At 42.6% G+C, this 27115-nt stretch overlaps 1 protein-coding gene and 1 long non-coding RNA gene across 5 annotated transcripts in view; one reads left to right on the top strand and one right to left on the bottom strand.

Annotated features, from left to right (window-relative positions):
- Window positions 1-23903, top strand: part of LOC133388664 (uncharacterized) — a 54053-nt gene extending 30150 nt beyond the window's left edge. For both annotated transcript variants that reach the window (XR_009763875.1, XR_009763876.1), the window contains 2 exons: window positions 17829-18008; window positions 23607-23903. This is a non-coding gene — a long non-coding RNA (uncharacterized LOC133388664). The remainder of the gene's footprint in view (window positions 1-17828; window positions 18009-23606) is intronic.
- LOC133388661 (broad substrate specificity ATP-binding cassette transporter ABCG2-like) overlaps window positions 1-27115 on the bottom strand; it is a 54620-nt gene that overhangs the window by 27164 nt on the left and 341 nt on the right. For 2 of the 3 annotated variants that reach the window (XM_061634676.1, XM_061634674.1), the window contains exons 2-6: window positions 25077-25385; window positions 23817-23876; window positions 22486-22600; window positions 20549-20701; window positions 9806-9963 (exon numbers count right to left, since the gene is read on the bottom strand). In XM_061634676.1, the coding sequence (XP_061490660.1) occupies window positions 9806-9963; window positions 20549-20701; window positions 22486-22600; window positions 23817-23876; window positions 25077-25375 (785 nt within the window). In that variant the 5' untranslated portion in view covers window positions 25376-25385. Of the gene's footprint in view, window positions 1-9805; window positions 9964-20548; window positions 20702-22485; window positions 22601-23816; window positions 23877-25076; window positions 25399-27115 lie in introns of all 3 variants that reach the window. The other variant, XM_061634675.1, reaches the window with a different exon arrangement.

Below are 27115 nucleotides of genomic sequence, written 5' to 3'. Positions count from 1 at the left end.
AACACATGCAGTTATGGAGACATATGGTGTTGACAAAAATGCAATCCATACAAGTCCACATCTCTTGAAATCACTACACCATGCTGCTCTACTGATTTAAGAGTGCTTTCCCAAACTGCTGTTTGCTGGGCAGGGCAGGGCAGGGCTGGAATACAGGCACCTGCATCTCATGACTAAACTTCCCGAAAAAGCAAGTAGCAAACCTGTGCATGGGAAAGGGAGAGAGAGATTGATTTAGATCAGGAACCTTTTGCAGGGGGGAAAGGTTAAATGCTCACCACCACTTTCACAATCAAACTAGCAACTGTTTTGTGTTTGTGTCTGCACACAAACATATACACATAAGATCAATCATTCATCTCCTGGTGTAACAGATGCTCCAGAGTTAGTGAGGACCTAGCCAGAAGTCATACACAAGGCCCCTTGAAGTGAGGAGAACAGGGCATATTTTTAAAAAATGAAATAAAACATTATAATAGGATCACAACAATTTATTGAATATATAGATACAATTATAATTTTAATAATTTTTTCTACTTTTTGCAGTGCTAAATTAATTTATAACAGAGAAATAATTGGATTTTAAGATAGATTATGTTCAATAGACAGAATTGCTAATACAGATAATCTCTCTTGACATGTAGCAGATCTTAAGTAAATGTTTTTAGTTTCATTTTGGAAAAGCTCCCCAAAAATAGGATTGTGGAGGTGGGGAGGAGAGAGAGACAGAGAGATTAAAAACACTACCCTTACATCTACTCAAAATCCCATTGATTTACAACACAATCCTAACCATGTCTACTGAAAAGTAAATGTAAATGTCCTGCCTTCAAGTCGATTCCGACTTATGGCGACCCTATGAAGAGGGTTTTCATAAGGCTGAGAGGCAGTGACTGGCCCAAGGTCACCCAGTGAGCTTCATGGCTGTGTGGGGATTTGAACCCTGGTCTCCCAGGTCATAGTCCAACACCTTAACCACTACACCACACTGGCTCACTGAAAAGTAAGTCCTATTGAATTCAGTGGGGTGATGAGACACTACAAATAAAAACACATGCAAAGCCAGGAAAGCAGACAGCTTCATGCTTTGATTGCTACATTACACTCCTGATTTTAAGCCTTTTTGCAAAGTGTTTAGTTTGCATTTGCCATTTTTTTGTGGGGGCAGGGATTCGTTGATTGATTGATTGCATTTATATCCTACCTTTGTCTCCAAGGAACTCAAGGTAGCATATATGGTTCTTCCCCTCCTCATTTAATCCCCACAACCTCCTGTAAAGTAGGTTAGGCTAAGAAGCCATGACTGGTCCAAGGTCATACAGTGCGTTTCATAGCTGAGGGGGGATTTGAACCCTAGTATTCAAAGTCCCAGTCCAACTCGCTTTTTTAAACAATTAGGCAGGGCTTACTTAGGTGTAACTGCTGTTATTTGGCAGAAACAAATACTTTAAAAAAAAAGTTCTGCAGTGACCAACTGGTTTTGACAATAAACTATTATATGGGGTGTATGTGATTTTACATCTCCAGTCTTTCCAACAACCCTGTGAAGTAGGTTAGGCTGAGAGTTGGTTCAGTCAAGCTGCATGTGCTTGAAGTATCTGTATGCATGTGTGTGGGTAAGCTTTTTGTTGTTGGTATTTTCTGTAAAATATCAGAATGGTGGAAAGTTGCTGTTGAACCAATGGGGGGCTGCCTTTGTGCATGCCCACCCAACTTTGCATAGTCTGTGAATATGACATTATATATTTGTACCTCTCTTTTCTTCTTGGGTCCTCCCTCCCACATTTATTTTTGCAACGACCCTATAGATTGGGATGAAAGTTGGCTCGGTCAAGCTGCACATGCTTAAAATACTTCTTTGTGTGCGTTCATTCCTGCTGGAGCCCAGAGTTGGATATGGGGCTCTGCTTGCTTCCCTGGGTATCAGGTGTGGTGGGGGCCTAATGGAGAAGGTGGGGGATTGGAGTCATTGCCTTGCCCACATAGGGCCATTTTAATGCCATACTTTATTTTAAATTCGTGCAAAATATAATTCTGGGTAGAACCTGAGAGGAGAAGGAAGGGCCCCTCCCCATCCACCCCCAAGAGCAGCACTCACAGGAAATCAACTCAGATAGCATAAATGAAATGACATCAGGTGTGGGGGAATCGGGGGGGGAAACCCAATGGGCATAGGCAATAGGAAAAGGATCTGCAGGAAAGCTACCAACAAAGAGGGGACCAGGCAGATTTACACATTTCCTATTTAACAACACTAGAAAAAGAGAAAGAGAGAGAATGCTGTAAAAAGTTACACCAGAGTAATATTCTATCTAGCTTATTAACACCATTCACATTTACTGTGTAGTACAATTTGCAGAAAATAACTCATAGGGAATACCTGATGATCAGAGATAACAAGAGACTAAAATCATAGAGTTGGAAGGGGCTGAAAAGGCCATGGAGTCCAACCCTCTGCTCAATGCAGGAATCCAAATTAAAGCATACCCAACTGGTGCCTGCCCAGCTGCCTCTTGAATGTCTCCATCGTTGGAGCGCTCACCACCTCCCTAGGTAAGAACATAAGAACATAAGAAGAGCCTGCTGGATCAGGCCAGTGGCCCATCTAGTCCAGCATCCTGTTCTCACAGTGGCCAACCAGGTGCCTGGGGGAAGCCCGCAAGCAGGACCCGAGTGCAAGAACACTCTCCCCTCCTCAGGCTTCCGGCAACTGGTTTTCGGAAGCATGCTGCCTCTGACTAGGGTGGCAGAGCACAGCCATCATGGCTAGTAGCCATTGATAGCCCTGTCCTCCATGAATTTGTCTAATCTTCTTTTAAAGCCATCCAAGCTGGTGGCCATTACTGCATCTTGTGGGAGCAAATTCCATAGTTTAACTATGCGCTGAGTAAAGAAGTACTTCCTTTTGTCTGTCCTGAATCTTCCAACATTCAGCTTCTTTGAATGTCCACGAGTTCTAGTATTATGAGAGAGGGAGAAGAACTTTTCTCTATCCACTTTCTCAATGCCATGCATAATTTTATACACTTCTATCATGTCTCCTCTGACCCGCCTTTTCTCTAAACTAAAAAGCCCCAAATGCTGCAACCTTTCCTCGTAAGGGAGTCGCTCCATCCCCTTGATCATTCTGGTTGCCCTCTTCTGAACCTTTTCCAACTCTAGAATATCCTTTTTGAGATGAGGTGACCAGAACTGTACACAGTATTCCAAATGTGGCCGCACCATAGATTTATACAACGGCATGATGATATCGGCTGTTTTATTTTCAATACCTTTCCTAATTATGGCTAGCATGGAATTTGCCTTTTTCACAGCTGCCGCACACTGGGTCGACATTTTCATCGTGCTGTCCACTACAACCCCGAGGTCTCTCTCCTGGTCGGTCACCGCCAGTTCAGACCCCATGAGCGTATATGTGAAATTAAGATTTTTTGCTCCAAGATGCATAATTTTACACTTGTTTATATTGAATTGCATTTGCCATTTTTCCGCCCATTCACTCAGTTTGGAGAGGTCTTTTTGGAGCTCTTCGCAATCCCTTTTTGTTTTAACAACCCTGAACAATTTAGTGTCATCAGCAAACTTGGCCACTTCACTGCTCACTCCTAATTCTAGGTCATTAATGAACAAGTTGAAAAGTACAGGTCCCAATACCGATCCTTGAGGGACTCCACTTTCTACAGCCCTCCATTGGGAGAACTGTCCGTTTATTCCTACTCTCTGCTTTCTGCTTCTTAACCAATTCCTTATCCACAAGAGGACCTCTCCTCTTATTCCATGACTGCTAAGCTTCCTCAGAAGCCTTTGGTGAGGTACCTTGTCAAACGCTTTTTGAAAGTCTAAGTACACTATGTCCACTGGATCACCTCTATCTATATGCTTGTTGACACTCTCAAAGAATTCTAATAGGTTACTGAGACAGGACTTTCCCTTGCAGAAGCCATGCTGGCTCTGCTTCAGCAAGGCTTGTTCTTCTATGTGCTTAGTTAATCTAGCTTTAATAATACTTTCTACCAGTTTTCCAGGGACAGAAGTTAAGCTAACTGGCCTGTAATTTCCAGGATCCCCTCTGGATCCCTTTTTGAAGATTGGCGTTACATTTGCCACTTTCCAGTCCTCAGGCACGGAGGAGGACCCAAGGGACAAGTTACATATTTTAGTTAGCAGATCAGCAATTTCACCTTTGAGTTCTTTGAGAACTCTCGGGTGGATGCCATCCGGGCCCGGTGATTTGTCAGTTTTTATATTGTCCATTAAGCTTAGAACTTCCTCTCTCGTTACCACTATTTGTCTCAGTTCCTCAGAATCTCTTCCTGCAAATGTTAGTTCAGGTTCAGGGATCTGCCCTATATCTTCCACTGTGAAGACAGATGCAAAGAATTCATTTAGCTTCTCTGCAATCTCCTTATCGTTCTTTAGTACACCTTTGACTCCCTTATCATCCAAGGGTCCAATTGTCTCCCTAGATGGTCTCCTGCTTTGAATGTATTTATAGAATTTTTTGTTGTTGGTTTTTATGTTCTTAGCAATGTGCTCCTCAAATTCTTTTTTAGCATCCCTTATTGTCTTCTTGCATTTCTTTTGCCAGAGTTTGTGTTCTTTTTTATTTTCTTCATTTGGACAAGACTTCCATTTTCTGAAGGAAGACCTAAGAGCTTCCTTGACTTTGCTCGTTAACCATGCTGGCATCTTCTTGGCCCTGGCGGTACGTTTTCTGATCTGCGGTATGCACTCCAGTTGAGCTTCTAATATAGTGTTTTTAAACAACTTCCAAGCATTTTTGAGTGATGTGACCCTCTGGACTTTGTTTTTCAGCTTTCTTTTTACCAATCCCCTCATTTTTGTGAAGTTTCCTCTTTTGAAGTCAAATGTGACCGTGTTGGATTTTCTTGGCAATTGGCCAGTTACATGTATGTTTAATTTAATAGCACTGTGGTCACTGCTCCCAGTCGGTTCAACAACACTTACATCTTGCACCAGGTCCCGGTCCCCACTGAGGATTAAGTCCAGGGTTGCCGTCCCTCTGGTCGGTTCCATGACCAACTGGTCTAGGGAATAGTCATTTAGAATATCTAGAAACTTTGCTTCTTTGTCATGACTGGAACACATATGCAGCCAGTCTATGTCCGGGTAGTTGAAGTCACCCATTACTACCACATTTCCTAGTTTGGATGCTTCCTCAATTTCATATCTCATCTCCAGGTCTCCCTGAGCATTTTGATCAGGGGGACGATAGATCGTTCCCAGTATTAAGTCCCTCCTGGGGCATGGTATCACCACCCACAACGATTCTGTGGAGGAGTCTGCCTCTTTTGGGGTTTCGAGCTTGCTGGATTCAATGCCTTCTTTCACGTATAGAGCGACTCCGCCACCAATACGTCCTTCCCTGTCCTTCCGATATAGTTTATATCCAGGGATAACCGTATCCCACTGGTAATTGGTTCCATTGTTGTCCTGCTCTAACAGTCAGGTGGTTTTTCTTAATGTTCAGCCAAAATCTGGCTTCCAAGCATTTGAGCCCATTATTCCATGTCCTGCATGCTGGGATGGTCGAGAAGAGATCCTGGCCGTCCTCTGTGTGACAACCTTTCAAGTACTTCTCAAGGCTAAACATGCCCAGTCCTTTCAGTCTCTCCTCATAGGGCTTTTTCCCTAGTCCCGTGATCATCCTTGTTGCCCTCATCTGAACCTGTTCCATTTTCTCTGTATCCTTCTTAAAGTGTGGTGTCCAGAACTGGACAGAGTCCTCAAGAGGAGGCCTAACCAGTGCCAAATAGAGGGGAACTAATACTTCACACAATTTGGAAACTCTAATTCTGTTAATGCAGCCTAAAATAGCGTTTGCCTTTTTTGCAGCCACATCACACTGTTGGCTCATATTCAGCTTGTGATCAACAATCCCAAGACCCTTCTTGCATGTAGTTTTGCTGAGCCAAGTATTCCCCGTTTTATAACTGTACAATTGGTTCCTTTTTTCTAGGTGTAGAACTTTGCACTTTTCCATGTTAAATTTAATTCTGTTGTCTTCAGCCTACTGCTCCAGCCTATCAAGATCCCTTTGAATTGTATTCCTGTCATCCATGGTATTAGCTACTCCTCCCAATTTTGTATCATCTGCAAATTTGATAAGCATTCCCTGCACCTCCTCATCCAAATAATTAATAAAAATACACTGGACCCAGGACTGAGCCCTGCGGTACCCTGCTCGTTACCTCCCCTCAGTTTGAGAAGGAACCATTGATAAGCACTCTTTGAGTACAGTTCTGGAGCCAACTGTGGATCCACCTGATAGTTGTTCCATAAAGCCCACATTCAGCTAGCTTGCTAATTGGAATATCATGGGGCACTTTATTAAAAACTTTGCTGAAGTCAAGATAGGTTATGTCCACAGCATCCCCACAGTCTACCAGGGAGGTTACCCCATCAGAAAATGAGATAAGGTTAGTCTGGCAGGATTTGTTCTTGGCAAATCCATGTTGGCTTCTAGTAATCACTGCATTGTTTTCAAGGTGCTTACAGTCTGACCACTTTATAATCTGCTTCAGAATTTTGCCAGGGATCGATGTCAGAGAGTTGAAAACAGCAGCTTTTGATTCTCTGAAGCCCAATTATCAATCACAGCTCTGACTTCATATTGGCTAAAAACATGAAGGGATGGGGACTTGGATCAGCAGAATAGCTCATTTCACAGAAATGAGGGAGAACAGCTCACATTTTGGTGTCTAGTTTTCTTTCTAGAGCAAGCAGAAAGTTACTTCTTTTAAAAAAGGCATCTGGGCCCCCTCTGGGTCAACTAGAAACCTACTGTGTCTACCCAACAGCAACCCTAGCAAAGCCCCTCCAAGCACCGGACCCAAAGCAGCCACCTATTTTGCCTAATGGGAGAGCTGCCTTTGCATGTATGTTACTAGAAAGTACCAGCTCGCCCCATTTTGTCCTCACACTTTTCACCTGATCTCACAGTCTCCATTTTGCCTGGCAAGAGTTGGCAATCTAGGAATGGGCATATTTCCAGGATCAGCCACCACCATCTATTGATATTGACAAGAGAGCATCATGGCCCTCTTTGCCATGGGCTGAGAATCTTTTGAACGTGCAAAGGCCAAGAATCTTCCAATATGTGATATAGTCCACATATCTACATACCTTTCTATGCATTATCTGACTACTAATAGAGCAACCCTAAGTACAGAAAGCTAGCGTAGCTTTTGCTGGCATAATTTGCCAATCAGGAGGAATTTGACTTATATCCCCGTTGTGCCAGCTGGTTGCTAGGTCACATGACCAAGCTGAAGGGGGTTTGGAATAGGTGTAATTCTCTCCTTGCTCTGCTCTGCCTTCACCACACTCCCAGAACAGCCCTTTTTGGGGATATACTTTCATCGGTGCATCTTCAGCTCAGCCAGGGTGAGAGACTTAAATGTAGTCCCAGCTCAGCCAGGGTAGCCACAGATCCGCCAAATCCAAATGCTCTCATCCCAGCAGATCTTGAGTTTAGAGAACTGTGCTGCTTAGGGTTGCCAGGTTCTTGGCCTGAGACTGATCCTGTATCTTTAGGAGAAGAGAAAGTCAGCCAAGTGCAGGTGTTCTTGCAACCCTGTAATGGGAAAAACCACAAGGTGGAATTCTCCCTTCCTCCTCCACAACTTTTAAAGATACAGAAGACCTCTTGGTTGCCAGGCCCAGCCTCCAAGAGGTCTTCTGTATCTTTAAAAGTTGTGCAGGGGGAAGGGAGAATTCCACCTTGTGGTTTTTCCCATTACAGGGTTGCAAGAACACCTGCACTTGGCTGACTTTATCTTCTCCTAAAGATACAGGATCAGTTTCAGGTCAAGAACCTGGCAACCATAGTGCTGCTAGAGTTTAAAAGGTGGCATAAGGACTTGCATTTTAACCATTTCTAGCTGTTTACTTCACAATGTACACTCCGTTCATGGGGAATTGTACAGAGAAAAAATATGGCTGCTCCTATGGGTAGAAGGTGCAGCCATCCTTTTCTCCGCTTCTTGGAGCAATTTAAAAGGCATTTCTAGCTCATGCTGTGCACTTTCTAGCTACTCCAAAGTGCTAGAAACTGTTAAAAAGAAAGCAAAAGAAATGTCATTTGGCCCTAATATTAAATGCTTTATAAGCCCCAGTTTTTTGTGCTGGTTTAAAGATACGGAGTTATTCCCAAGAATCACTCCACCTGCAGATGTGTTCAGTTTTCTAATCTGACTGGATAATAAACATTACTGGCTTCTGCACCAGTAGCAGAGGAGCTCTGAACGGCTGCAGTCCAAAGGTTTCTGAGAGAATCAATCATGTATATAGGTATCCATTAAAGGCATCCAGTGTTTTTCTCATGTTTAAATTAGAAGCAGCAGCCATGACATGAAGCACATAACACAATCCCAGGTCCAAGGGCATGGTTGGAGGGCACATGATAAAGCCACTTTCCTGAAGCTAAGCAAGACTGGGTTTGTTCAATGCCTGGGTAGCAGACCACCTGGGGACCCCATGTACATCTCCTTAACATCATAAGAAAAACTCTTCTGGAACAGGCCAAAGACCAACCAGATGCCTACGGGAAGTCCGCAACAAGGACTTGCGTACAACACAGCTCTCTCCGCTTGTGATTCTCAGCAGCTGCTGTTCAGAGGCATGTTGCCTCCGAGGATGGAGGTGGAACATAGTCATCATGGTAGAAGCTGTTGATAGCCTCATCCTCCATTAATTTGAGTTCCAGTATGATAGAAAGGCAGGATTTAAATGTATATAAATGGGACCAGTACTGATGAAGTGCAGCCAAATAAATCAATAATATTAAATAACAAATAAAGGGGGGGGAACCAGGCAGGAAGGCCTTTATCTCCTCTAGCAATGTTTTCCTGTTCGTGGAATAAATTCTATTCTGGTACCATTATCTCCTGCTTTTATCAATAGACCGATGCTGAGGCAGAAGCATCCTCTCTGTATTGTTGATACATGGCAAAAGGGAGATGCAGGCTCATGGGAGGAGGGGTAGCTTCCTAATGACACGCAGGTGCTATTAATGTCCGAGGTAGATGGATGTTTGTTCATAAATTGCCTGAGTAGCTGTCCTGGATGGTGCATGGGCACTAGAAGGGCAGAGTAGTTTTTTTTTAATAAATGTAGATAAATAAATGATCTTCTGATAACCTTCCAGCCTTATGAGTGTATGAATGATTTATTCTAACTGCATATTCTCTCTCCTCAAGTTTTAGAATCTGGAGTTGCAGAATCTGGATACCCAGAGAACATTCAGGTTGTAAAATGTTTAGTTCAAAGATCTAAGAAAACCAAGGGTTGAACTAGACATGGCATTAATTACATGATTGACCCGTGTGCTCATTCTTCCTTTATTAAATCACACCTACAGGGGACCCTGACCCAAATTGGAACCACAATGTGGGGAAGGGAGCATTCAGCACATGCTGACTGCATCTGATGGGAGTTGTAGTCCAAAACATCTGAAGGGCACCAGGTTGGTGAAGGCTAATCTACAACATGGGTTGCTAATGCTACCATTTGCTTGACAAGGCTCTTTTCCTGTTAGCAATTGTGTAGCATGCATCTGTTGAATCTCTGCCTGTTGTGCAGCAGATACCTGCCAGAACAAAGGTGGCAACTTTAGCATCATTCTTGTTGTAAGAGTTGTTTGCAGTTGTATGACAAGTATGGGGGCAAAGGTAGTTGGAGGATGCCCTCAATTCTGGATTTCTGAAATTCCAAACCTTTGTTGTATAGAGGATCATCCTTGTTGTATAGAGGATCAAGGGTTTCCAGCAGGGATAGCTCTTACCTCTTCAGCAGGAGAAGCACAGCATTTGCAGTGCTGGCATCTAGGCCTGTGGTGGGTTCATCAAGGAACAATACTGGGGGCTCTGTGATCAGCTCCATTGCTATGTTAGTCCGCTTCCGTTCTCCCCCAGACACACCTCGAATCAGTTCAGTTCCTACCTGCAAAAAATTAACTTAGGTATGTCAAATGTGCACCAGACCCTGGAAGCATTTTCTAGGAGTGAAAATAAAATTCTAAAAGCCCCTGTCCCCATACAGTATCCAGACCATCATAAGAGGCTGGTAACACCACACAGGAGGACCTCCCCTGCCCCACAGCCCATTCAGAATACAATATATAACACACACACACAATCTGGGATATTTATTTAAAATGCTTGTATGTAGGTTTAGACTATTTTGGCAAAAGCCGGAGTGATGGAAAGCAGGTAGAACTTTTCCTGCCACTGTAACTCCAGGCCAGGAAAAGCTTCACCTGCTAAATTCCAGTTTTACCAATGTCATTCTTTAAAAAGGAAAGGTTCATCCTTTCCTCACAGTAGCCCTCTACCATTTAAAGAAGGGCTCCCCCCCCCGCTGCATTGCTCTCCCACACCAATACTTTTTCATTTCACTTAACTTCCCTTCTACATGGCTATCTCCACAGTAATAATTTTCTTCCCACCTTCCTTATATCCATACGGTGATCATCCTGTTAAAGGATCATGGCTAGCAGCAAAGTTACACAAAAGAGAAATCACTTCCATTGCTCATAATTATTAAACAGACAAACAAATAAATAATAAAATGTGATTGCCTGTACACACTCCAAGGACAAAGTAAATATAGAAATTGTACATTTAATAAGAGACATGCTGCTGTATTTTGTACTAAGTGCAGCTTCCAAGTCATCTATAAATAAGGGCAGTCCTATATCCAGTGTGTGTGCCCGCGCACGCACGCACACACACACGGCCCTCCAAGAGAAGGTGTAGCCTCTGCAACAGGTACAAATGGATTAAGAGGCCTGCTAAAGACCACCACAACCTGTTTATCAGAAAGCAAGACTGTACATTTGAGTTGATGGAGCAAAAACTACCTAATAGATCAAGGGTTCCCAAACGGTGATCCGTGAGCTTCATTCAGGTGGTCTGTGGTGTGTTTGTAAAAATATAATTAAAAAACATACCGCTTCTAGCACGTTGGTAAAACAGGCAGAAAAACAATTAAGTGGTCCACCAAGACCCTCAGCAGTTTCCAAGTGGTCCTGGGGAAAATGTTTGGGAACCACTGCAATAGATCATTGGCATACTCCTCCAGGGCTCAAGGTGTCACACCAACATCACCTCTCAATTAATTCTCAATACATTCAGCATCATCCACATGACCACAGATGCCAAGCACTGGTTAAGAACAAAAGTGGGAGTGTCTTTAGGATACTGGTGATGCCCAGAGCTTGGTAGTAATTTGTTAGAAAAAAACAAATTACTTGTAATTTATTACTTTTTTGAGGAATGAGTGGGTAATTCCTTTACATTTTGATTGTAATAGAATGAGGAGTAACTTCATTACTTTTGAGCTGTAACTGTAACGTTTCCAGTGTTACTTTTGGGCGTTACTGGGGGGGGAGCAGGGGAAGTCTTCTGCTCCTCTGATTCGTGGATGAAAGTCATGTGCCTCAAACCTGGCGTCTGTGCAGCATTGCTCTTCCCTCATGCTCTGTGGATGGGTTGGAGGTGACCAGAGCTTGGAAGTAACTCGTTAAAAAAACGAGTTACTTGTAATTCGTTTCTTTTTTAGCTAACGAGTGGGTAATTCCATTACCTTTTGCAAGTAATAGAACGACTAGTAATTTCACTACTTTTCAGCTGCTACTTTAACGTTTTAGCGTTAGGTTTTGACGTTACTTGGGGGTGTGAGCAATCGGAAGTCTTCAGCTCCTGTGACTGGTGGACACAAGACATGTGCCTCACACACTTCTGCGCAGCCTCAATCTTCCCTCATGCTCTGTGTTAGGAGACACGAGGCAGGGGGCCGTGGAGTGCCAGAGAGAAAAAATGGATGGTGGAGAAGAAGGCAGCAGTAGCAGCAGAAAGCAGGTGAAGAGCTGTGGAGGGAAGTGATGATGGTGTGTGTGTGTACCCCCCCACACCTCCTGCCGTCCCCCTGTGCGTCCTGTTTTCCCCACCGCGTGTCCTGCCTGCTGCTGCCGATCGCCGCCATCGATCACCGCCATCGCCTATTCCCCCTGCTGCCGATCGCTTCCACCGCCCCCCCACCGGTCTTCCCCCTCTGAGTTTTACCTGAAAAGTTTTCTCTCTCTCTCTCACACACACACACACACACACACACACACACACACACACACACACACAAGTCTTCTGCTCCTGAAGAACTGTGGAGGTAAGCAACGATTGTGTGTGTGTGTGTGTGTCCCCTGCGTCTCCTGCCGGCCCCCGCTCGTCACCTCCCTCGTGCTTCCTGCACCTCCTGCCGTCCCCCTGTGCGTCCTGCTTTCCCCACTGTGTGTCCTACTGCCTATCGCCGCCATCGCCTATCCCCCCCTGCTGCCGATTGCTGCCCCCCCACGGTCTTTCCCCTGAGTTTTACCTGAAAAGCGCTCTCTCTCTCTCTCACACACACACGCACGCACGCACACACACACAAGCAGAAGTCTTCTGCTCCTGAAGAGCTGTGGAGGTGACAGTGGTGTATGTGTGTGTGTGTGTGTGCATGCACCCCATGCGTGTCCTCCTGCCCCCCGCTCGTCACCCCCTCATGCTTCCCGCACCTCCTGCCGTCCCCCTTGCATGTCCTGCTTTCCCCACCGTGTGTCCTACTGCCCATCACCGCCGCTGCCCATCCCCCAATGGTAGTGACAGCCAGGGAATGGATTACAGTACTTTGTTTTTAGTATATTTAAGAGCAGGAACCATGTAAAGGCTGTGTAAATAAGGGTGAAGAAATCTTGCTAGAGAGAGGCATGTTGTGGGACAATCTGACTGGCTGTTTGGTTCAGAGTGCAGCCAAGTTTTTTAGCTACTGGCAGTCATAAACTCAGTGGGCTGATGCTTGGCTTTATAGCTGCCCTTTTGATCTTCCTTCCTTGATTTACCTTTCTGTTGTCTTCCCTGAGAGCATAAGAGACAGGCGCTTGGGAGACAGGGTAATATGTTCCTGTTGCTCTGCAGCTGCTTTCCACTCTCCCTGCCCCGCTTATTGTTGGCTGCACATAAACTCAACCTTCCAGAGGACAGCTTTCCTGTATTAGGCACACAGACACCTGAATGTTATTCCTAGTTTAGCAAAGCCCTGAGCTCCAGTTATTGGAGCTCATGAAGCTTATGCCAGTGCAGTGAAGTGTTAGTTGGAACTGAAAGGCCTGAGTTAGACCAACATCTCACCAGTGGCATTTGGCGTATTTGTTGCCAGGCCTGAGCCTCGACTATTTCCACTCCTTTTTCAAAACAACATTCACAGAAATAGACCTTACACACACACACACACACACACACACACACACACACACACACACACACACACACACCCCTCTCACCAGGAGAAAAAAGACTGTATACAATTGCATAATTCTCAGATAGGTCTGTTAAAGCACTTGCCTGCACCAATAAATATTACCTTTTTGATGGAATTAGGGGGAAAGATTAGAAGAATAACTCATATCTCAATAGAGAAGCATGAGAGACACAACCCCCCTCCCCTGCATCCCCCACAAAGGTATTATCTCCTTTATTATTTGGGACTGGCTCCATTTCATCCATGTTTTCCTGCTCTATATTTTCTTCAAGACCTTCTCTTCCTTGGACTTTGTGTGTGCGTCTGGCCTACCACCAAAGGGACAAGTGGACCTTTGTTCTATTGTGGATGATTAAACTCCTATCCAGACTGACAGCTTAACATGCCTCAGTGAGGCCTTACTAAATTAGTTGTGTCTGTCTTGCCAAAGCTGCTTCAACAAATGCCTTCTGACAGTTGTTGGCACTTGGTACCCTTCCCCTTCTTTTAATATACAGCTAGGACTGCCATTCTCCTAGATTCCAGGGTATCTGTGCTCATGTTTCATATAGACTGATCTAGTACTGCTGGAGTTACTCTCTCTCTCTCTCTCTCTCTCTCTCTCTGTGTGTGTGTGTGTGTGAGTGAGTGAGAGAGAGAGAGAGAGAGAGAGAGAGCCAATTAGCATTCCATAACAGCATGCTCAGTACTCATTTGGGCTGTTGTGGAAGTCATCCCCTTTCTGTTTTTTCTCTCACTTTTTTTTAAATATTCTGCAACACTTGGGGTTCCCTCTTGCCCACTAATACTCATTATGTGTGGGGTGATACCATGGCTACATAAGCAACACGTCTAGCCTTAGCTTCAGAAATAGAGGGAATGACACTCTGACCAGTTTACGTGGCTAAAGTGTTTAAATCTGATTGGAAACTGTATTCAATTTAACACAAGGTGGCTATTAAGCATGACATAAAAGCTGCAATCCCAAGCATACTTACTTGGGAGTAGTTCCCATAGGAGTCAGTAGGATTTACTTCTGGGAGTATAGGATCAGTCCGTAAGACTCTCCCTGTAGACACCATACATGTAAGCACATGGCTTTTCCCCAAGAATCTTGGGAACTGTAGTTTACCCCTCACAGAGCTACAATTCCCAGCACCCTTAAACTACAGGATTTGATATTAGTTCTGATTGTCTATGGGGCTATCATAGGTAGGGTTGCCATATTGCCTGGTTAGCCGGGTTTTGCCCGGATTCTATGCATGCCACCCGGCACTCGGCTAGCCCCTTAGGTGGCCTGGATTCTCAGCTTTAATTAAAAAAAAATTTAAGTTTCTAGGTGGTCCGGTTCTCGAGATACGCATAAAAATGTCAGCCGCCCCCCCGACTGTTAAATCTTTCTTTAAACAGTACTGTATAGCACTTCGTAGCTTTAACCCCGCCCGTTCAGGATTGCAGCCAATCAGGGATTGTGTTTCAGTTTCATTGATCTGAGGCAGTGTCTAGAAAACAAAATGGTGGTTTCACGCCCTGTTTATCTGAAAATCTCATAAATTGGGTAAGTATATACATTTCAGTTTTTTTTCCTCTTGTGTGCAGGAGTCAGATCTTGGGCAGTGTTTTGAAAACCTTCCCATTGCTTGCTTTTTGTAAGAGCAATGCTAACCCCATATGCCCAGAGTAAATCCCATTGAATTCAATAGAACTTACTTTTGAGTAGACATGGTTATGAATGTGCTCAAAATCAGTGGGACTTTGGAGTGAATGTAAAAAAGAATTGTGTTTGTGTTCTAACTCTTTCTGCCCCCTTCTCAAGTCCTATTTTAAAGCAAGTAGGCAGGGCTTACTTAGGTATTACAGTTTTTATTCTGTAGGAAAGTAATACTGATTTTTTTTAAACTAATACTGATTTTTCTGCAATGACCAACTGGTTTGACAATAAACTATTATATGGGCTGTATGTATTTATACATCTGCAGTGTGTGCGTGTGTGTGTATGGAGTCTTTCCAACTCCCGTGTGAGGTAGGGTTGGAAACCAAGGCAGCTCACAACAAGAAATAAAGCCATTTAAAATCCCATAACCATAAAAACAAGTATAAACAGTTGGAAAACAGCGTAAAGTGGCATGATTCGGAATTTTGGGTTGTGTGAATGAAGTTGCTTATCACTTGAGGTTGCATTTCTGTCCCTGTTTGAGTAAGCCCCACTGAATACACTGGGACTTGCTTCTGAATAAATAAACCTAGGATTGCACTATAAATATCTTTAGTTTGTGTAAATAATAAATATGTTTGATAGTCATGCTTATATAAATACTTCTTCATTTATCATATTTTTGGTTTTTGGTTAGGAATCCTGACTGGTTGTGAGATGTTTAGTTTTTTGCCTTACTCATAGGAATCTTGTTGTGGTTGGTATGGTATTACATTTAGGAAAGTGTTACTGCCTTTTGTGTTGTTTTTTCCCTATTTGCATTTCACTTATCTTTAACCTCACTCCATTACCGCCATAGAAGCAACAGCAGCATATGCAAGATAATTAACTCCCATTAGTGATAAGAACAAGAATTTATAATTATTATTTCAATTAAAACAAGAGGCTTATCAATACTTTGAAGAGGACCAGATATTTATTTTGTTTCTGAGCCCAGGACTGGGTCTTTCATGATGCCCGGTGGGTGGGGGGAGCAGGAGAGTAGTCGATAAGACAGACATCCTGGCATTGATAATTTAATTAGCAAGGTATGTGTGGGGTTGTTGCACACTTCCAGGCCCAGTTTCATTTTGAGTATGGAGGTAGAACCTGTGTAGATGTGGTTGATCAAAGGGAGAAGAAATTTTGAGTTAAGGAAAGCTCTGCTTTTATAAAACCTAAGAAACATACAGATACTTTGAATGTCTGAGTGCCTGCACCAGTGGAATACTGGAGGAACTTGTAAAACTTGCTGCAACAGTATTTAGAACTGAGCATGTGATGTGAAAGACTCCTTTTCCTAACATTTTGGCTTCTTGTTTTTCTCCACCCACCGCATCTTTAAAATATATCGTATATGGTTAACCGTACTGCTGCCCTGACTTACTTTGTTTGTTGCTATTTTGTGTTTTTATTATGTTTTTATATTGATTGTGCATTTTCTGTGCTGAGCTCTGTTTTTAACAGCAAAAGGGCAGGATATAAATTCTCTTAATCAATCAGTCAATACTCCATAGTGTTGGAAACTAGAGTCTAAGCATTTAAGGCTGAAAATGTTGCTTTTAAAAAAAGATTTCTCACATCTTTCCCCAGCTTTTGGTGGTAATTCCTAGGCACAAAAACAAAACAACTGGACAATCCAAATATTAATATGCAGATATTTTGCATAATATGCAAATAATATGTAGATATTTGCATAATATGCAAATACTTTACATAATATGCAAATTAACCTGTCCTGATTTGTGGAACTGGAATATGGCAACCCTAATCATAGGGTATGTGTTTTTTGCCTTTTCTATGACAAAAACTCCAGCTTCAGTGGAGTTTATGTGATCTAATCATTTGAATTTGGCTAATGAATGCTTTATTCTTTCATCAGAACTTTAGCAATAGTACTAAAATAATAAGAAAAAAGAAAAAGAGAAAAAATGCTTTACATACATCATTCAGCTGTATTGCTAATTATAGATAGAGATATAAAGGATAAATAGCATTTTGTCAAAGTATTTTTGTGTATATTTTATACCTCCTCCTTGGTTTTCCAAGCTTGGCATGGAATGTTTCTCATACAGAATTAATTTGAAATGCTACATATTTATTATCATAATCATCATCTTCAAAATAAAAAATAAATGTACTGCCTTCAAGTTGATTCCGATTTATGGCGACCCTATGAATAGGGTTTTCATGAGGCTGAGAGGCAGTGACTGGCCCAAGGTCACCCAGTGAACTTCATGGCTATGTGGGGATTCGAACCCTTCTACTACCCCCTATGTTTGTGTGTTTAGTTTTAATATTATTTTAGGCTACTTTGATGTGCAGCAGCCAAGGCCAGCACCTTGTAGGAGTTTTTTTTTTAAAGTAAAAAGGGCTTTCTCAGTGGTGGCCCCCGAATTATGGAACGATCTCCCTGTGGAGGTACGCCTGGCTCCAACATTATTATCTTTTCGACGCCAGGTTAAAACATTCCTTTTCTCCCAGGCATTTTAATAAATTTAATAATTTAATAATTTGAATTTTAACTTTTTAACATTTTAACATCTCAACTTATTTTAGCATCTTAGTATGCTAGTATATTTGTATTTTAGTATGTTTAAATTGTTCTATAAGTGGTTTTAATTGTATTTTGCTGTCTTGCTTGTTGTGAACCGCCCAGAGAGCTTCGGCTATGGGGCGGTATAGAAATTTAATAAATAAATAAATAAAATAAATTGTAGTGATTACTTTTGAGAAAAAGTAAAGTAATCAGTTACTTTCAGAGCAATTGTAATTGTAACAGTAATTACTACTTTTGGGGGCCAAGTAATTGTAACTGTAATTTATTACTTTTTAAAAGTAATCTTCCAAGCTCTGGAGGTGACAAGGGAGGAGGTGAAGAGTGGAGAGAAGAATTAAAATTGTTTCAAAAATGGATGGTGGTGGAGAAGCATAGAGTGGAGGGAGAAAGCAGCCAGAGGGAAGGACGTGGATGGAGGAGAAAGAGGCAGCAGCAGAATGGAGATGAAGAACTGTGGAGGTGAGAGACGTCAGTGTGTGTGTGTTAATACTTTCTTTGCACTTAGTGTGCGAAGCGGCCTCTGCCCCCTCCCTGTCTACTTTGCTGCATTTGCAATGTTTGAACTTTTTTGCACCCCAGGGGAAAATGTTTGCTTGGGCAGCTGTGCCTTGGTTGTTGATAGTGCAGAGTCCTGTAGGTGGCTGAATGATGCTTGCTTACTGAGAGTGTGTGCGTTAATGCCTTTTGCACTTAGCGCACGAAGCAAACTCCGCCTCTCTTCCTGGCTACTTTGCAGCATGCACCCCAGGGGAAAAGTTTTCTTTTGAAGCTATTCCTTGGTTGCTGATGGGGCAGGGTCCGGGAGGTGGTTGAATGATGCTTGCTGGCTGAGAGACAGTGTGTGCATTAATGCTGTCCCTTAGTGCGCAAAGCAGCCTCCGCTGCCCTCCCTGGCTACTCCCTCTGGCATTTGGTTCGGCACTCGGCTTTGAGGGAGGGGCAGGCAGAAGTTGAAGCAGCAAGCAGCCAGGGTCCTAAAGAGCTGCTGCTTCCAGTTTTCTTTCCTGCCCGTCCTTTCTTCCTAACAACCAGGATGCATCTTCATCTTCTGAGGAAGGTATTCCCAAGGAAGTTCTTTTGTACAAATTACCACCCCCTCCCCATGGCAAATGCAAAGAGTTCCAAACAGGAACTTGTCCAGGCACTTGTTAAAAATTATTGTGTAGTTAACTTACACTACAGCATATACAAGTCTACTCAGAAGTAAATCTCTTTATGTTTAATGGAACTTACTCCCAGGTAAATCAAATTGGGTATAGGATTGCACTAATTAGGCAAGGTAAGGACTGGTTGAAGCTTTGAAGCTGTACTACTTTGCGGGGGGGGGAGAAGAGAAAAAATATGATACTTTATAGTACAAAGATGCATCAATCTGGTTAAGGCAAGTAAAATTTGATGCCTATAACACCAGGACTAACCTGCAATCCAATACATGTCTGCTCATCAGTAAGTTCCATTGGGTTTAATGGGATTTACTCCCAGGCAAGTGTGTATTGGAGTACATACTTACCTGAGAGTAAGTCCCATTGAACCCAATAAAGCTTACTTCTGAGTAGACATGTATTGGATTGCAGCCTTAGTTTCCTTTTACAGACATTTTCATTGCAGCACAACACAGGCATGACTTCAAGTGCCACAACAGAACGCCTGTTCAGTATTAGTGGCAACATAATGACTGTAAAAAGACATTCTTTGTCTGATGTGCTCTCTGAGCAAAGATGAGACATAACAGAAATGCATTGTAAAAGCAGCATTTCAGGTGTAAAATTTGATTTTGAGTGAAAAAGAGTGTGTGTGGTGGGGTATCACCATTGCTGGGGTGGGAGTGAGGGGAGGATGTGAGATTCTGTTATGCCATTCTGTTAATCTAATGGATAAAAAAATTATTCTGTGTTGATTTTCAATGTCGTTTTACGTTACTTAGATGTGCAGCAGCCAAGGCCAGCACCTTGTAGGCAATTTCTTTAAAAAAGTAACGAAAATGTAATTGTACTGATTACTTTTGAGTAATGGTAAAGTAATCACTTACTTTCAGAGCAATTGTAATGGTAATTATTACTTTTTGGGCCCATGTAACAGTAATGGTAATTTATTGCTTTTAAAAAGTAATCTTCCAAGCTCTAGTGATTACCCAACTCCAAAGCTCCAGATTTCTCCTGGTGGCTTCGTGTACTCAGGGGTGTCTGATTTGTGGCCCTCCAGATGTTGTTGGACTAGCACTCCCATTATCCCTTATCATTGGTTGAGGCTGATAGGAGTTGGAGTCCAACAACATCTAGAGGGCCACAGATCCCCCACCCCAATATAGATAATACAAAGAGAACAGGACGCGCAGCAGGAACTTAGGGGAATTGGAGCCAGCCATGCAGCAGAACACTGACCCTGGAAAAGGTCCATCCCATGAGGGGCTTTTGTCAGCTGTTTAGAAATCCTGATTACTAACCTGCATGGAATTTCTTATCACTTATGGCTGGGATGGGAAACCTCAGGGCTGGGGGCTAGATGCGGCTCTCCAGGCCCCTCTATTGGTGTTCTTGCTTCGCACCCTCCTTGACGGCTTTTGTCTGGTGAGGATGTGATCCTGAACTGTAATAATACCTCCTACTTCTCTGGATGGAAGTGTGTGTGTGGGGTAAAAACCTCTGGATTTTGTGTACCTGGAAAGTAGCCTAATACACAGTGGTAAGAGTTGGGTCTCTGCTCCATTCACTTTCTGCCTTTGGCCCAGCCCACTGCTCCCAGAAGATTGCCCTTGGACTGGAAAGGTTCTCCACCTCGTTCTTTGGCAACCAGGCTAGCGTTTAAATACAAGGTTGTGTTAAATCATTGGGGATCAGCAGCTCCAACCCTTCTGTGTTGATTGTAACTTCAAAACTTGTAGTACCTTCAAGTGGATCTATTAAAACTAAGGGAATATCAGCAAAACCTCTTCAGTTACCCCGAAGTACAAACATTTCAGATTTGGGAACAGCATCTCCTAGTCTCCGGGATGTGCTCACCTTAGTATCAGCCACTTTGTTCAGCCCCAGCTCGTTTATCACCTGGATTACCCGCTCTTCCTTCTCTCGGAAGCTGATAGAGCTGGGGAGCCGCAGGGCTGCTGAGAAGAGCAAATTCTCTCTCACCGTCATGGTTCCCATGACAACATCATCCTGAAAGCAGCATATTTTGATAATGTTAGAAAGCACTTGCGGTGAACACCCTTTCCCCACCCCCAATTTGAGGATTTGAAAATCAGACACCTTTTAATTATTATTGGCCCTGCTTCTATGCTTCAACAGTAACCTGGGAAGCAGAAATACTGCACAGGAACCTTTTTCTTGGCTATTTAAACAGAAGAGAGCAGAGCCAGGAAAAGGATGACAACTCTCTTAAACCCCTCTTCTCTGGTGGACACCTGTTCCTCCGCTATTTCATTAGCTACCCAAGGCAAAGAGCAAGATGCCCCCCTTCAGTGCCCAGGAACGAAATGGACTGGCAGTTGAATTTTATGCGGCTGCCTTTCTTACTTCAAGAAAAGCAACAGTTTGTGTCCTCCCTTGTACAGGAGGGCAGCAGACTACTTTGAAGGATGCAGGAGAGGCTTGTGGCAGGAGAGGCTTGTGGGCTCCTGCTGAGAGGAAGGGCGGGATATAAATCCTATTATTATTATTATTATTATTATTATTATTATTATTATTATTAATAATAATAATAATAATAATAATAATAGCTTTGATGATAACAAGAATGGCCAAGAGGGTCAGGAGCAATGGCTTGGGGGCCTCCATCGCTCTGCCTGCCAGCACCTGCTGCCTGAGGCAATTGCCTCACTCTGCCTAGTGGTAGAGCCAGCCTTGGCACAAGTCTTTCAGTAGAACCATCCCTCTCTCTCTCTCTCTCTCTCTCTCTCTCTCTCTCTCTCTCTCTCTCTCTCTCTCTCTCTCTCTCTCTCTCTCTCTCTTTTACCCTTCCATTTGTGTCAGTTAATATTTTTTTGTTTGTATTCAGCTGTTTGCCTCCTGGAACACAAACTATAGCACTGAGGAGTTTAATGCTTTTTAAGTGGTTTTAGACTCAGTATGGTATAATGGCTAGAGGATCTGAGAAATCACGTTCAAATCCCTACTCAGCCATGAAGCTCACTGGGTGATACTGGGCCGGGCACTGTCTCTCAGCTTACCTCACAAGGCTGTTGTGAGGATAAAATGGGAAGGAGGAGAACCATAACCTTCAGCAACTTGGAAGTGATGTGGGATATACATATATTAAATAAATAGCCCATAACCTTCAGAAAACCGTGGTTTGCTTTTACCATCATTTGGCTATAACAAGGGAATTCCAAGTCATCCCCAACAACAACTACATCATAATAAATATTTGGGAAATTGTGAATTACCTAGCTTTCATACATTTTACTCTCTTTAAAAAGAAAATGTTCACAGGCCTGATGCTTTCCAGATTTGGCTATTCCTCTAGATGGCCATTTTCCAACTCTGCCATCTTCATCTATTTAATGGTTTGTTGGCCAGCCTCTGGCCACAATCGAGCCTATTTAAATCTAGGTATTTAAAAGCCCAGATTAGTTAATGGTAAAATTTGTTTTTCAGTGTAGCATTGCAATTGCACATTATTGACATCATTGTTAAAATGGCAAAAGGTTAGACTAGCTAACCTTTAGGGGTCATGGAGCAGCTCTTTGAATCAGAACATATAAGTTCATATCTGTGCCAGAAGGTAGCAGTTCTGGCTTGCATCAGAATTCTGGGTTTTTGAAAAACACCGATGTAGGGTGACATCCAAAGTTAATCATAAAGTAGACCTATTGAAATCAATGAACATAAGTAACTTGTCCATTTATTTCACTGGGTCTCCTCCAAGTATGACTTAGTTGGATTTCACCCCAAGAACTGAAATAATACAGCAGAAGCAAAATCCCAAAGGCTGAGACACTGACCTGAACAACATATCCTGAGATGCACTTGAAATTGGGAGGTTGTGGAACACCATCTATGAGAACATCCCCAGACAAGCCAGCAGGATCCTTTCGAGCAGCCAAAACATCTAGGAGACTAGAGATGGGAAAACGTTCTGTCAAGTTCTCCTGCTTTTGAGGATATTATTTTCAACTGTGTTAATGATTAACATAGTGAAATCTTTTTCAAGATCCAAACTCTGAGGGCAAAGCATTGAAAGGGCTGTGTCACCTATACAACACACAGGCCACATTCACACCATATTTATTCCACTTCATCCAAAGAATCCTGGGAAGTATAGTTTGTGAAGGGCACTGAGAGGTGTTAGGAGGCCCCCTATTCCCCTGACAGAACAGAAGTTCCCAGAGTTCTCTGAGAAGAGGGACTGACTGTTAAGACAATTTGGCAACTCTTAGCACCTTTCATAAACTACACTTTCCAGGATTCTTTGGGGGAAGCCAGGACTGTTTAAAGTGGAATGATAGTGGAATAAATGCACAGTGTGAATGTGGCCACATTCTAATTCTAAAAAATACTGATGTGCAATTTTTTTCATATGAAACAAATCAATGAGAAATTCAAATTCTGTGCTCAGGAAACCCACTGGATTGCAAGCAAACTGTGCTCTTAAAGAGAATATTGGAGAAATTGGTTATTAATTGATTATTCCTATGAATAAGCAGCAGTGCCAATACTTTGATCTGGCGGGGCTCCTTTTGTGCCTGTAAGAGATGTATGACAAGAAGAAATTCATATCTGAATTGCTGTTGCCATCACTCACCTTCTACATACCTGCTTTGGCATGTAGCTGTTCAAAGGCACCAGAATCCTGTCAGGAAAAAAACCCTCATGGTAACCCCAGTTACATGTGACTATTTACAAATAGGCACTCATCTCTGATGGCACTTTGCAAGCAGAGTTTGTAAGGTCTGGAGGAGGTATTGTTGTAATGTTTGTTTTGTTTCTTAAACTAAAAAATAAAAAAGAAATTAAGATTTTATAGTCAATTCACAGTCTCACAAACTGGGAAAGTGACTCTGGAAGAGAAATTTTTAATGCTATCTTTCCTTGCCTTTTCCCCTATTTTACTCCCCTGCTCAAGGCTGTTATCAGTTCCATGACTGGGAGAGAGACTTTTGGAAAGAGATTTACTGTAGATGGAGAAAGCCAAAGGAAGGAATGGATTGAATACCCTCTCCCAGAACACCACTTCCCCAATCTTCAAAGCAGGTGCTTGGAGCTGCAAACAATTCAAAGCATTCTAATAATAATTTCCCATATCACTTGGAATTGGACCTTAAAATATACTCACGAAGATTTGCCACTTCCTGTTGGCCCCAGGATAGCATTCATGCCTGGCCTCATGATGCCACTAGGAATAAAAAACAGTTCTTATTTATCAATTTGTCTGCGTAATCTCAGTGGTATAATGAACCTCGCTATTTAATCTGCACACTGACATATTGTTACAGAAAATTCCTGTATAGATGTTGATGACAGAAATCGTTTCCTATTATTCTATTCATTATTGTATGCCTCTACCTGCAGGCAGGTTTGTGTGAAATCTTATATTTGGTGTTGAATCTGGATGCTTGAACATCTTGTCTTATATTTTTTTAAATACCATTTTAAAAAAAAGCTTTAAGTCTCCAGTGATCAGTCCTTGAAAAATTAAGCCAATTGTAAGGCTGTCCCTGGAATTTCTCATAGGGTAGAGGAAGTTTGTGTGCACAACAGTATTGTTTCCAGGTTTGGTTCTTTGGATGCTCATTCATGTGCTGCCTACCCACATAATTGTTTGAGATATCAGATTGGCACTTACATAATGTGGACCTTGCAGAGGAGTGCAAACGTTTAGCAGCTCTGAGCCCACTGACATTCTGAAGGGAGACACCCATTCCCTTGACCAGATTCTCAAACAAAATGTATCTCCCTGAGGGAAATGGCAGTGTCACATTCAATTTTGGCTACTGCTTCTTCCGGAGAACAAACCTACAAAATTAAGCCATAACAGGATTATAGACAGAGAGGGACAGCCTTGTGCCTCTATATGGCAAAAGGCACAGGCCAAATACTGAGGCAGAGCCAAAGAATGGAATATCATTTCCCTCACTGGCTACTTTTTAAAAAGCCCATTTCTTGACCCATTCAAGCTGTCTGTTTCTGACAGACGTTAGGGTTCTCTTTCACGAATGGATTCTCCCATCTTTATGTTATATTGGTCTCCTCACCAAACTTTCCAGCTTCCCTAATTTAAGCAGCTGGGAGATAAGGCTTGCTGCAGACCTGGAGCTCTTGAAGGGTGGGTCTTTCTCTCCACACGCAAAACCTCAGAAAATATAGGCACAGGGATTCTTTCAGGATTATACCATCAACTAAGTAACTAATATGCATCTTCAAACACCAGAACAAATTTCACCTAAAATACCAACTGATTCATCCCATTTAGTATCTGAAAATAAAACAGTGTTTTGCTTGTCTTTGTTCTCAATGAAACCAGAAGAGGAGCTCCTTAAGACTTTTCTAAATATTTTCTGTTAAATGTCTAATGCTACATATTGCATACACTTACTATACTTTACAAAGGATTTTCTTCTCCACCACTGTTCGCTTGCATGGGAGCCCGTAGGACTGCTTGATGGAGTACTGGATGTTGTGGAAGCTCACGACTGACCCCCGAGGGGATCGAAGAGACTCTCTGGTTGGGGCTGAACGCAAGAACATGCCCTTGTGATCTGTTTCATCCCCAGCAGATACATTCATGGGGTTGGACCCACATGCTGCTGCTGCTGCTGCTGCATCTTTGCTGCAGATGTCAAACTCTATTGGACCGACGCTAACGGAGTCTTTGATGTTATCAATGGTTCCCATCTGTTACTGCCTGAAATGTTAAGCTGTTTTGAATTCACTTTTGAACAGAGCATTTGAATCAGATTTTAAACACTCCCTTTGAGGATTCAGAGAAACATTAAGAATCTCATCGTCTATCACTTAAATGGCACTTTTAATGCACACAGTATTATTGTTATTCCTAAAATAATATGCTTAAATCTACTAAGCGCTGAAGAAAGATTTTTTTAAAAAAGATGCCTGCAGGCTTACAATGAAATAAACACAACACAAGAGGAAAAGGAGTTGGGAGGAAAGAGGAAAATAAGCAAGCACTGGCACCATTTCTGAAAGTGATGTAGTTCTTAAAATTATCAGCTTGGATGGAAACAATTCAGGGAGGAGAGGAGCCAAATGGCAGTCTCTCAGTCTCAGCCAATAAATTGGGCCCCGTTATTCCACTGAGATACTCTCAATTGCCTAGCAGCAATCTTGAGATTTGGATTCTTAGTCTTCCTACTTCACAGACTCAGGAACATGAGGATGAGAAATAATAATTTGCCCTAGACAATTGAGACTCATCCATCTAATCAAGCTGCATTCCATAGTATGAGCAAACTGGCTGCCCTAATCTCTGTTCAAATGGAGTATCCTAGTAGGCGCTACATGTTCAATTAGAAATTCGAGGGGTGTTCTGAAACAGCTGTGAGATAATGGGCACAATCAGCTGTGCAGTTCCCATTCATTTCAGTGGGACTTGCACAGGAGAACTTTCTTTTGATTTGAACCCATTGTTGATAATGAATAAAAATCTAGTAACTCGTATGTGTTTACACTTGATATTGCAATCCTGTACATGTCCACTCAGAAGTCCCATTGTATTCAGTAGGGCTTACATTCAGATAACTGAGTTGCAGCCTTAGATTCTTTGTTTCAGTTCTTGGTAACTTCATCTCTGAGTTGGTGAAATGCAGCAGCTTAGAGGGTAAGTCTGCCATCTCATACTGGGGGTAAGGTTTGTGGAACTCAATGGGATTTACTTTTGAGACATGTATAGAATTGTACTGTGTAAGCCAGAAAGTTCCCAGTTCAAATCTCTCTTCTGTTACAAACACACACAACCCTCAGATCCTGCTACTGCAGCCACAATCCCACCACAATCTGGGGAAAATAATATAATCCTTCCTTTTGGACAGTTGTAACAATGATTGAAATATAGGAACATAGGAAGTTGTCTTATACAGAGAGTCCATCTAGCTCAGTGTTGTCTGTATGCACTGACTGGCAGCAGCTGTCCAGAGTTTCAGGCAGGAGTCTCTCCTAGCCCTAGCTGGAGACACCAGGGATTGAATCATTCCACTGAGCCTTTGCCATGGAAAGCAGATGCTCTACTACTTAGCCACATCTTTCCCCTAATATATATGAAGATAATATATGCAAACTATTCTGAACACTTCAAAGGAATAACAATTCTACAAGTTGTTATTAATTCTGAGTGTTCTTTTGCTTTAGTCGCCTTGCTTTGCTTGTATGTTTATTGAGAAAACTAAGGGCAGAGTGACACAGGCAGGCCAGGGGACTTTTTGAAGTAAAGACCCCAGATTAAAAGGAGACCTTTAATTGTATCATCTTCTGCAAACTGATGTGCATTCACACACATTCAAGTTATAAACCAAGCACTCATGATCAGCCATGTCTTCTGCATTAGCTAGTGCTAGGGTTCTGGGGGTGGGGGTTGCAGGAGGCTTTTCTGTCTTCACAGAATAGCCCAACAGACTTCCT

This window comes from Rhineura floridana, chromosome 7 (genome assembly GCF_030035675.1).
Source record: "Rhineura floridana isolate rRhiFlo1 chromosome 7, rRhiFlo1.hap2, whole genome shotgun sequence".
NCBI classification, from domain to species: Eukaryota; Metazoa; Chordata; class Lepidosauria; order Squamata; family Rhineuridae; genus Rhineura; species Rhineura floridana.
Note: the sequence above shows the minus strand (reverse complement) of the source record. Positions and strands in the feature narration are given on the sequence as shown.